At 43.0% G+C, this 12,803-nt stretch overlaps 1 protein-coding gene across 1 annotated transcript; it reads left to right on the top strand.

Annotated features, from left to right (window-relative positions):
* Window positions 1-906: 906 nt before the first annotated feature.
* eeig1a (estrogen-induced osteoclastogenesis regulator 1a) lies at window positions 907-10,000 on the top strand (the record flags this gene model as incomplete). The annotated part of the gene is made up of 11 exons (XM_083673109.1): window positions 907-1,095; window positions 7,007-7,127; window positions 7,392-7,421; window positions 8,091-8,207; window positions 8,384-8,430; window positions 8,592-8,743; window positions 8,852-8,956; window positions 9,172-9,367; window positions 9,520-9,641; window positions 9,794-9,863; window positions 9,955-10,000. The coding sequence occupies exons 1-11, from the start codon at window positions 950-952 to the stop codon at window positions 9,998-10,000; spliced, it is 1,152 nt and encodes a 383-aa protein (XP_083529235.1). The 5' UTR covers window positions 907-949.
* Window positions 10,001-12,803: the final 2,803 nt, after the last annotated feature.

Below are 12,803 nucleotides of genomic sequence, written 5' to 3'. Positions count from 1 at the left end.
TTAGACATACAAATGATATGGCTTACACATATTTGTGGTATCAGTCAGATTTTAACTTGTGTGCCATGTTACTTGCCTTTCCTTGATGTATGCTTTTATACTGTATTGCCATTAAGACCATTAATAAACACCAAGAAATTAAGCTTAGAGGCTTGCTTACAATTACAAATATCATCACTTTATCTGTAAAATTCAGAGCCTTCTGGAGAGTAGTGAGTTATTTGTATGATTACTTGCTTCTCATTGTACAGGTGGCTGTGTTTTCAATCGATTTCCTCTTGTAGCCACAAGGGGTCGTACGCACAACGTTCGAGCCAAATCGATAAGTCAGACTATGATGGGCGGAGCTTGTTAACCATCAATTTGGGTAAAGACTACAACATGTAGTTATACATATATTGTCATTACTCCAGGAGTGATGGCCAGCTGTGGGGCCCAGGACTCGTGAATAGTTTCTCTATCAGCTCAACTGCATTCGTTCCATAGAAAGGAGATACATTGTAACATCCTCATATCCAGAACGTTATTAGAGAAAGTACTGTCAAATTAATTGTTCATTCTATTATGATTTGCCTGCAGTAATGATCAAGCCTGGTCGGTCCAGAGGCATAAGGCAAAACACCGATTCGGTGTTTTTGAAATGCTAAGGTATGTTTGCTTTAGATTTGCAAGTTTGTGAACTTAGAGTGATGTTAGAATTGTTGGCTGTCTGAATGAAGCTTCATCACATTTTTTTTTTTTCTCTCTCTCTCTCTCTCTCTCTCTCTCTCTCTCTCTCACATACACTTTCTAGGTCCAAATATCCTCCAGGTATGCAGTCGCGTATCGGAATACAGGAAGAATTTCAAGTTAAAAAAACCATCTGATCTCATGTTATTCTAATATCGCTACTTTAATAGTAAAAAAACATCAGATAAACCGACGCATCTAAGTGCGAATCGTCTCATCAATGGCTTTTTTTGTAAAAAAGAAGAAGTTTAAGTTTCAGACTCATTTGATTTTGGAGGAGTTGACTGCCGTGCCTTTTGTCAACGGAGTATTGTTCTGCAAACTTAGATTGCTGGATGGGGGAGACTTTATTGCAACTTCCTCAAGGTAAAATGTTACAACAATTCGCTTTTATGAAAATGGTCCAACTGTTTTTCTGAAATGCCCATTGTAGCCCATGATTTATGAATCAAAACAGAGTACCCTCTTATGAATAATAACTATCTAGCAGTGTATGATAAGCAGCTTGAGAGCTTGACTGAGAGAAGCAAAGGTATCTGAAACTTGCTTTCAATTAGCAGAAAATCTCAAATGAGTGCCAAATTATTTGCATCAATGGAAGACTGGCTAGTGTTTTGTTGGGCATGATATTTACATTGTGTACAAAAGTTAAATGCTCATATGGATTGTCTGTGTGTACTGTAGGCACTTGTATAGTGATAGTGAAGACTTTTTTTTGTTTAAAACAAAGTCCTCTTCTCTCAATCAGTTGTCTTAAAAAAACATGTTGTTCCCCAAATACCTCTTAAAAAGTGTGCCTCTTAAGTTCAATATATTTTCTGACATTGAAAAGGCTATTAATGCAGCATTAAATCTTCTAGTTCTGCTTTTCATTGAAGCCAAAGTGGGCCAGACTGGTGACTGGGTCATCAAGAAGTAATGCGAGAGCGAAGCCTTTTGCAGTTGTCTGTTCCCCGTCCTCCAAGCTGTGCATTCTCATTCAAGTCACATATACTCCCTCCCCTCCCCAACCGCATCACAAAAACAGCTTTTGTGTATTTTCCGTAGTCCCCCAGAAAGGAGTGTAGTGGGTATGGTAGGAGAGATTTACCAGGCAGGGATTAGCTTTTGTGGGGCAGACTGGGTGTCTCATAATGGTTTGATCTGGCAATCTCAATATAAACTGACACCACCACTACCCCCTCCTTCCCCATGGCACACAAGATGCACTATAGTGAGGAAAGAGAACTGTTAGAAAACTAGAAGAGCCTATATATGGCTGTTGGTGCCCCTAAGTTTTGTTGAAGAGGAGGCTGGGGAGGAAAGGCAGGCTCCTCTAGGGCTTTCAGAATGTTAGGTAGAGGCGTGTGTAACTTCACACACTGACCCAGAGATGAAAGGTAGTCACCACACAAAAACAAGAGGATTTTAGGGGGAACTGTTTTGACTCTTAAAAGCAGGCTGGAGCTGAGATTATCAGTATTTGTCACGTCACATTTGTCCTAGATGTCTAGAGAACTGCAACAAGCCATGTCAGCTCCCCTTACTCAAAGGTCCTAGTGGTCAACGGTGGTTTCAGAGGTAGAGGATGCCTACGTGAGGGCTACATTTCATTGGGCTTTCACAGAGGACAGAGGAACTCCTCTTTGTCCCCACAGCAGGAGCGCCTAACGATGCAGTAAGCTTTGCTGAACTTATGAACTGTGGGTTCCATGTGTCCCAAGATAACCTATGTCCTTTTGAAAAGGCAAAAAAACAAGCAAAAATCATCATGATAACTCTAATCATGAATACTTGTCAGCGGATGTTTCTCTGCTGTGCCTATCATCATCGATAAACACATGAAAAGTTTAAAAGAATGTTGCCTCCCACTTAGTTTCCCTTGCAGTGATACAGGACCCTAGTGTATTATGCATCCATGAAGTGTCTTGTTCAGGATTATATAACTGCTTGGCTCTTTCCCATCTGCTTGAGTTGTCTTGCAACTCTGTCTCTGATTATCTCTGTAACCCGAGTGCAGAAAACAAGGGTTCCTCAGAAACACAGAGATGGATTTCGGGGGGACCCAATGTCTCTGTCTCTGAGATGTACTGTTATGTCATAGGCCTGGAGAGTACAGTACACAACACTCTCTTTGTCCTGTCAGACTATGCCTGGCCTTGTTGTTGTGTCTGAAATAGTCCTGAATGACATGGAGTTTGACCAGTGGGCCATGCTGCTCCAGTGTAGAAGTCCCATTGGTTGGAACATAAACCCTAAGCAGAGAGGATCACATGCTGTAAATGTGACTCTAGAACACTGGTTCTCCAAGCTCTGAGGAGTTCAAACACATTTCTGGGCCTTCTAGGTCTTGCCAACTCACTGCAGATGTTCATCTCTCTGTGCTGAATTATAAGCCATACAGCGCCTATAGGGATTTGGCAGGGGAGAGCTATTTGTACTCGCATGTGTTTTGTGTTTTAGCACCCATATCTCTTATGTTTAAGTCTAGCTTCAAGAACCTGAAGTGTGTGGAGCGGGTGTTTGATGTGGCCATGGGCCTGATGGGATCCATTTCCTGCTCTGGATCAGATTTGTCCAGGGCTGCAAGGCACAGACATGGGGGGACAGCTGGCTCTGTTTGCTCATGGAGAAGGGGCAGATATTAGGAAAACTGAATGGAAGAATGAGTGAAGAATGGGGGGGAAAAAAGAGAGGAGTAGGAGAAAATGAATCAGACGGGGAATAGTAGAATGAGATGATTGGGAGAGGAGGGCGTTGAGTGGGACACAGGCTGCTCTACAGCTGTTTCCTGTTTCCCCCCCCCATCCCCACCTTCCAATCAGTTTGAGGTATTTGGCTACACTGGTCTGAAACCAGATAATCAAGATCGAGTATCCTGTTTAAAATGGCAGTGTCCACTGCTCTCCTGCCCATGGTCAGTCTAAATGTTGAGTGAGTGCAGGCTACTTTCTGACTGACTGATCCTGCAGGCTCTTATTTTGGAAGGCCACAGTGTCAATGATAACTGCAGTCTTGCACCCCTAGATTAGTACCAGCAACACAAACACAAAGACAACCAGGCCCAGTGTTTGTACTGTAGGAAGGCCTGGCTTGACGTCATGGGCCCCTACGGAACGTTGCTGCTTCCTCAGCACTCCGCTCTCAGGCTGTTTATCTGGGCCCTGTCCGGGTTTGACACGGGCCTGCTGCTGTTTGTGTTTCTGCTGTGGAGAGGGCCTGAGGAGCGACTGGGACAGGATGGGAGATAAGGATCCCACACTAGTGCATTGCTGATAGAGTGAGTCATCCTAAGCTGGGGTACAGTAAGGGCCACAGTGCACGGTGAGCCTTGTATAACTCCTTTTGACAGTGTGATGGATACAACTGGGATGCATTATGTACTGTTCTGTTTTAGTGTAATGAGATTATTTTTGTCTGTATGTAGTCAATAGGCCAATGTCATACATTCCCATAGGACTCGTCTGTATTTTTCTTTGTGTTTGGTTATGTGATGCGTTTGTGTAGTTTTATGATGTGTCTTTGTAGCTCGCTCTGGGACTGGGTGTAACAGGTCAAGCTGATGTTGAAAACTGGGCTGGCCCCAGCGAGAGTGGTCTTTCAACATTATTCAGAGAGTTCTCCTCTTGTTAACTCTGTGTTTGTGCCATAGAGTGCTTTGAACAGCAACAGTTTTTGCTTTGCTCTGTATTTTGAGTTACAATGACCCCGATGCATTTGGGCGTGCATGCATACTCAAGGGTATTGCAGTTTGCAAAAATCAGTCCTGCTTCAATTGAGATGTAGCAAATGTAAGTGTTCATTTGCAGAAATATTTGAATTAGGCCTACTCCCTCTCACAAATTGAGAATTGTTGCTTCCTTGGAATCACCATTGCTTATCATGGTGACACTTTATCCTTGTGTAATTGAGAACTCTCTTGCAACTGCTCAGAGTAGCCTCAAGAAACTTCTGGTACAAAGAGTTTTGTTGTTAAATGTTGTGTCCAACCTCCTCCCCCTCTAACTGGTGTTCTAACTCTTTCTCTCGTTTTGATTGAATGTTGTCGTGGATTTTAGGCGTGTGTGGTTGCCATGGCGGTTGAATAAAGCCATCTGGACTGTGGAATGTGGGTTAGAAGCGTTCCTTCAGACAGACTAATGGAGGGCCATGATTAGCGTGAAACTCCTGATAAGAGGTGTGTGTGTGTGTGTGTGTGTGTGTGTGTGTGTGTGGCACAACATATAAAGGGACGGCTAAAAAGAACCTGAGAAGAAAGGAACCTCAGTCTGGAACTTCTAAAATCGGAACAAGATGAATACTTAGAAAGCTGCAATGATCCACACTGAAAATACAATCATAGAATATACCGAGATCTGCATTGAGAAAATGGGCAACTCAATCTACTATTCCAGTATAACCAAAGCTGAGTCATGCAATGGGCTGGAATCTTTGAATCTGTTTTTGCAGCAGCGGGAGTGTGACTAATGTTTGTTTCCTAAGTAAAAAAAAGGGAAATATAGTAGTGTTATGTTAATGGTTTTCAATGTGTTTCTGACCTATAGTGCGAGAGTTAGGGTTAGAAATAAAAGGGAGAAAGGGTGTCGGGAGGTGCAGGCAGTGTTGGTGGGAGTTGCAAACTTGTGAATAGGTGAGGGGGAGGGGAATGTTAGCAGCAGCTGCCACCAGTTTGCAGTGATCCATAATGCTGGGTGTGAGGGGCGGGGGGTTGGTCCTGGTGGAAACACTCTAGGATCAGTACAAGAACTTGGGTCAACTTCAGCCAGACCTACATACTCATCATGAGGTAGTCTGGATCATATCTATTTTGAATCTTAGTCATGTCTCAATGCAGAGGGCCATGATAATACAGTCCCACAGACAGTTTTTTTCCCTGATCCACACAGCAGCATGTCCACTGGATCACATTGAAGGCTGTATCCGCATCCATAACCTGCTGATGTCTATGAGTAGAATTTGAACCATTTTATTACAGATGATATTGACAGTCAGTGCCTGCATATAGGTGAAGGCATGTGCTTTTGGGGACAAGTTGTCCCTGGTGGAGTGGCACAACACATGTGGCCCCCCAGACATTTGGTAACTTGGGCAGATGATGGACCACTCCCCAGCATGGCATGGAGGAGGAACAGATGCCCTGGCTCAGGGCCCTGACGCCCACTATAACGAGGCCACTCAGCCATGGTCAGCAAACACTGATGTCTCAGCTGGTTAGGGGGCATGTGTTTACTGCTGTTCTGGGCATGACGTTGTCACCTCTCTGCACCCCTCGGCGCCTGTATGGTAATGACTCTCTGGTTGACTAGTTATTTGGACCCCCATTAGCTTTTACATGAGCAACAGTTACTTTGTTGAATTTGTGTGTTACTTCTCTGTCTGTAAAACTATGCAGGAACACTGGTGCCTTTGCTGCCCTCTCTCTCTCTCTCTGTCTCTCTCTCTCTCACACACACACTTGTACAGTTTTAGAGTTTGAACTGAGGGATGGTACTGTCTGTTACTCTGTGTATCCTCTGTAATATAACTGACCACAGTCTGGTAATGCCTGGTTATTTGAGCATTCCCACTCCCAGTAAACAGACACATTTGTCTAGCTCACCTCTCAACTGTGTAAGATGTTGGTTTTGTTGTATTTATGGCTATTTGTTTGCTTTGCCGATGGCTCATACTGTACACATCCAGTGTTTTTTTTTAGAGATATTCTAATGCATTTTGTGTACCAGGGTAATGAAGTAGCTGGAAATGGCCATTGGCAATACTGCTTGCTCTCAGTTCTCCAGTTGGAGGAGAAGGGAACAGCATAGTGTTAAAAAGTAGAAAGCAGGTGGATGCCACAGTAAAGCCTGTGTCTGTACATCAACCACTGCCATTACACACATTATACGCAGCCATTTGACCAAGTATATGGAGAGTGTGAAACTATGAGTTGGCCGATTTACAATGTGAACCTTGTTTTAACAAATGCCTGCAGTTTATTGCTCACAGTTTCCTTGACAACAAGTTTGCTCTTTCTTCAAAGCTGGAGGGAGAGGTGTCTGAGAGAGAAAGCAAATAGACTTGGGATATCATATGCTCCCTTTTAATTTGTCTTCATATTATTCGATTTGTCACCCAGTAGTTATTGTTATACATCCTCCACCCTAGATTTTGTATAGCATTGACCAAGTATGGGTTATTATTAAGACTGTGGTGCACTGATGAAAATGACGAATGTGATGATATCTGTAAACTTTACTTGAAGGCCATTTAACTCTGCAGTACTCTGCCTCCCTGATCAATGTACTCCATTCTCCCACAGGGAGGAGGTTCAGGAGAACTGTGTTCGCTGGAAGAAGCGGTTTACCTTTGTGTGTAAGATGAGTGCCAACTCCACTACTGGAGTGCTGGATCCCTCCATCTGCAGGGTGTCAGTGAGAAAGGTAAGACTCTGTCTGTCTGTGTGTCAGTCAGTGTTGCCTGTTGGGAGACTTTTCACAGAGTGTTATCTCTGTCTGTGAACATCAGGCCCTGCTGTGCTGTTTCCTGCATGTACTGGACTGTTTATCTTTCCATGTACTATTCACGCTCCTATAGTGTTAGCTCCTAGCACCATCTGTAATCTGATGGTAGATCAGTGCGAAACACAAACCCTCCAATGAATGCCTGTCAGAGGAGTCATCTGTCTCTTCCTGTTTTCACTACAGGAACTCAAAGGAGGAAAAACATATTCAAAGGTAAGTGCCCTTACCTCCTGACCACCCCACCCTACATACACTATTTATAAACCCGTACAAACAATTTACTGTATCCTAATATCAACACATGTAAACACAACTGTTACCCCATGTAATATGAACATGATTCCTTCCACAAATATAAGTGGCCAGTATAAGTGACCAGTTAAGCACTCTGGTATGAACAATACCCTATTAAAAACATCTATTATTATTATTATTATTATTATCATCAAAGTTATCACAGTAATAGCTTTTGACAGATTGCACATAGGCTGCATTTCAATGAACTTCATATGGAGAAAGTTTAAAGTGAATGAATGGACTCAGGTTGTCAGGGACCTTTTCCTGTGTATTTTCATGCTCCACATTTGGATATCCTTAGGCTAAATATAATCCCCTTTCCTCCTTGGAAGTTGGCTTCCTTAAATACACACATCTGTAAACAGTAGCTTCTAGTAAATGAAACCTGGAGAAAAGGAAATGAGTGCCGTCTCCTTCTGGTCAGCTTGATCCTAAAACAAACAAAGATAACACTTATAGGAGGCCGAAGCATACGTGTGGTGTACACTGTATTGTCCCATAGTAAAAGCAGTCATGTGAAATTGTAATATAGGCACGTAGCCTGTAGAACTACTTAATGAAATTGCTTCTCTCTCCCTCCCTCAGCTGGGCTTTACTGACCTCAACATGGCAGAGTTTGCTGGCTCGGGCTCTGCAGTTCGCTGCTGTCTGCTAGAGGGATATGACACCAAGAATACCCGGCAGGACAACTCCATACTGAAGGTTTGACATTACGTCAAGCTGGATTGCACAACTATGTGTACATGTTGACATTATGGATGTGGTTTGGTTGTGTAGGGTTACTGTTCTTTCGTCATAATATATTTCATACATTTGTATGTATATATCATGTTCGATCATTTTGGTGAAAGTGATCATTATCTTCCTCATCTCTGAAGGTGACCATTGGGATGACCCTCCTCTCTGGGGATCCATGCTTTAAAACGTGAGTGATTTTGAATTACTCTAATCTAATCTGTATTTTGCCGTTAAGCAATGTGAAAATAAAACGTTGTCGCCCCCCTTTGGTGATGTTGTTGGCCCTGTTGCACAGGGCTGTAGTCCTTTTGCTTGTCTATTTACCTGACTCGTCATGTTCCCTAACAGAGCCCCCAGCACAGCCAAGTCCATCTCCATATCAGGTCAGGACCACGCCCTGCAGCTGGACTGTAAAGGGGAGGGGACTGGGGCCCTTCACCCCAATGGAGGGGCCGCAGGTGGACGGTCTATGAAGCCCAGACCCTCTATTATCAGCTCAGGTATGTCACAGCACATGGTTGTTTTATGGTTATCTAACAGTGAGCCGTTAACCTTGTTTTTTTTTATCATGGGGAGAGACTGATTGATAGAGGTGTGGTTGTTGTCAGGTCTTCCAGAAGAGCCGGATCTGTACCAGGCCAGCCCAGGAGAAGTGTTCCAGTCAGGCCACTCCCGCAACTCCAGCTACGCCAGCCAGCAGAGCAAGATATCAGGTGAGAGCTCTTGTGTCTGTGTATTATCCATCTTGCCTCCAGAGGTTATGTTTGTCCATTATGTTTCCTCTAGAAGAATTCTTTGTTGACTACTGAAATAGAACACTTAATTTGACCTGAAGGGACTACTCAAGATTCAAAGCGTGTTAGATGAGAAAACATACTGTACAGTTTGTGCTCATGTTTATAAGGAACACTTCCTGACTGTTCCCCAGGCTACAGCACAGAGCACTCGTGCTCTTCCAGCCTGTCTGACCTCACACACCGGCGGAACACCTCTACAGGAAGCAGCGCCTCTGGGGGCCTGAGTGTGAGCATAGACACCCCCCCTGAGGGGGAGAGGGACCCCTGCCGCCCAGAGAGACCCCCTCGTCCCCCACGGCCCATCCTGCCATCCAACAGACCCCCCAGGCAAGACCCCCCAGATGTATTTAGACCAATGCATCTGTCTTTACGAGCCATTTAACACTTCATTCCACATGTGTAACTTCCACTGCTATGGTCCCTGTGTTGCTGCATCTCATTCACTTGCTGACTGGGTCTTTGGTTCTGCCCTGTGGCAGGAGGAAGCAGGGCACAGTGGAGAGCCATCCCTCCTGGGTGAATGACACCCGCATGGACGCTGATGATATTGTGGAAAAGATAGTCCAGAGCCAGAACTTTGCTGACATCAGTAACACTGAAGGTATGAAGCCCTTTCGACCTCTTCATCCCTCCAGCACACTGTGATTGGCTGATATCTTGTCTGTTCTGTTCCTCTCATCGTACGATTATCATCTCCTCATCTCACACTATCTTGAGTCTTTTTGATGGTCTCTCTCTTCCTCTCCTTCTCAGATAGCAATCTGCGACTGTTTGTCAGCAGAGATGGCTCCACTGCCTTGAGTGCAATACGGCTTGGAAACAGGTGAGGGAGCTTCCAAAGGAGATTCCTGATTCTCTCGCTCTCACACACACACACACAGGCCTCACTCAATCTCTTTTTTTCATTCTCTCAGGGTGTCCACCGGTGTCTATGAGCCGGTTGTGATTGAGAGCCATTAGAATTGGGAAGTATCAGAAGGCCTCTGTGAACCCTGTGGACCATCTATGGAGACCTATAGCAGTCATCCTGGAGCACCAGCTGAGCTGGTTGCCATGAGAGGAGGCTTCAACCTCTCTGACCCTCCGTGTTCTAAGTCCGGTTACCCTCTGACTGTGAACTGCTTGTGTTTTTTGGTCACAGTTTGCACTTTATTTCATATAGGCAGTTTTACCCCAGGAATAAAAAGAAGCTCTAAAGTCTGTACTGGGCTCACCTGTATGGTCTTACAGGCTCTTTCCATCCATGGCAAATGTCATGTCCTGTTGATCAGGAAGTGACATCCTCCTTTAGTTATGTGTCTCCCACTTATACAGTGCACTCCGTAAGTAATGGGACAGTAAAACATTGGTTCTTCTTTTGGCTCTATTCTCCAAAAGTTTGAATTTGAAATCAAACAATTCCTATGAGGTTAAAGTATAGGTTGTCAGCTTTTTTTACAGGTATTTTTGTGCATGTTGTTTTCACCATTCAGAAATTACAACAGTATATCCCCCCTATTTCAGGGCACCAAAAGTAATGGAACAGGTTCATACAGTATAATGTCCAAATTAAGCACTCATGTTTAGTATTTAGTCGGCAATCCTTGCATGCAATAACTGCCTGAAGTCTGCGACCATTGTCTTACTGTATGATGAAGTGCCATCCACTTCAGAATACATTCTGCTGCTACCGTCAGCAGTTACATCATCAATTATTATACGTGCCAAAACCATAACACCCCCTTCACCATGTTTCACAGATGAGATGGTATGCTTGGGCTTTTTTTCTCCAAACCTTCCTCTTGCAATCACTCTGGTGCATTATAATATTTGTTTTATCTGTCCACAATACTCTGATCTGTGGGACAGTTGTTTTAGGATTTTTCTAAATTATGATGGGCATCCACTATAGAAGTCTTCCTTGGCCTACCAGCCCAGTTGTGATTAATGAGCTCACCGGTGCTGTTTTTTCTTTTTCCAAACTGTTCCAAACTGTCCCAAACTGTTTTTTTACTGATTTTTCATGTTGACAGACACCAATGGTAGACTCCAAAGGTAAATGCAAGGCAAAGCATAGAATCAATACCAGATATTGATAGGAACACACCTGTCTAAAAAGAAACACCTGTCAAGCCAATTGTCCCATTACTTTTTGGTGCCCTGAAATAGGGGACTATGTATAAAAAAAATTGTGATTTATAAATGGTCAAACCAATATGTACACAAATACCCTGAAATAAAAGCAGAGAATCTCTACTTTAAACCTCATAGCAATTGGCTGATTTCAAAGAAGAAAAAATGCTTCACTCTTTAATGACCCAGATCATCTGAGATTACTAAAAGCTATTAGCTTTTGTAGGAGTTCTGGTGATGGACAGTAGGGAAAGTAGTTCAGTTTTCTGTCTTGTCAGTTCATTGTAGTTTAGTGCTCTGGCGCTCCCTTGTGGAGAAATGGTCTGCTGAGAGACTGGTTTCTTGAGACTTTAGCCCTGTCTGGACAAAAAGCTAAAACCCAGCTCAACCCCTTTGGTGTTTGCAGAGCTGAGGGGACAGGATAGATATAAGTAATATTTTGGAAGTTGATCTTGGTACATTTGAAGGCTTGGTGAGCCATAAACATATTGCTTCCTCCTATCTCGTCCCCTTTGATCCTCAAACAGCATAGTGGTACTGGAGGTGTTTTTTTTTTTAGACCAGGCAATATCAGTCTGTGTGTCTATTACACTGGTAGATGTCTCCAAACATCATTTTATGAAGGATTGTAACTTTTTAAGCCAGCTGGCTGGTTTTTAAATGTGTATTCAGTGAACACTAGAAAGTGTGTTGAAATGTTTGCTGTTTTATTTAGCAAAGTAAATGTATAACGATCCATACACAATGGTTTCCGTGCTTATCTGAATCTAAACTGTAATGGATATTTTCTGTCATTTGTGTAAGAGCTGTTGTTTTGGACTGAATACTTTGATGTTTCATACACTTCATAAGGACTGGCATTCTACAATTTGATCTGATGTCTTACCATTCTGTTTGTAATCAGTGGTTGGCATGCAGCATTATGGTTATCGTTTGTGGTTGTTGTGATTGAAGAACCTATGACATACTGTATTTAGTTGGCCACTGTTGAGTTAACATTGAAGGGTCTCAGGTGATATGACGTTCACTGCAACAGCACTTTAGATTGACACTTTCATACCGTTTATTCATGTATTCGCATTATTATTTCTTCTCTTTGGAGGGTTTAAGCTATGCACACAACCCCACAGTGTCCTGCGCAGAAATTAACATGAATTTACATTCATAGTATTAACTTAAAGTAAAATTATTTTAGATGTATATCATTTAACAAAATTACTGGATTGTACAATGAACAGTTATCCGAGAATCTATTTTTGTGATCCTCCATAAATGTTTTTTTAAATAATAAAAATTAATACAAATAAAGTTTCCAGGTTATTTTTTCAATCATTATCAAATTAAATGGATAAGGGGTGAAATGTCTTTGATATATTTATATTTTGATATATAAGTCAATGCAAAGGTAAATCACACACAATAAGCAAATGGCAGACAGTATCATGGAAAATCAGTCAATACAAGGAAGTCCAGTCTCAGGCTTCTGAGAGAACAACTTCTGTCCAGAGGGGACGATGACCCACGTTTCCTTCAGTGTCGTCTTGTAGGGAATAGTGTGTCCTTCGACACACACACTATCACTCTCTCCCACCCCTCACAGGGTGTCATCTCGGACGGAGTAGTACCTCCTCCTCCTCCCTCTCCCTCTGCT

This window comes from Argentina silus (genome assembly GCF_951799395.1).
Source record: "Argentina silus genome assembly, chromosome: 7".
Taxonomy (NCBI): Eukaryota; Metazoa; Chordata; class Actinopteri; order Argentiniformes; family Argentinidae; genus Argentina; species Argentina silus.
The sequence above is the reverse complement of the archived record's forward strand: the minus strand, read 5'-3'. Positions and strand labels throughout refer to the sequence as shown.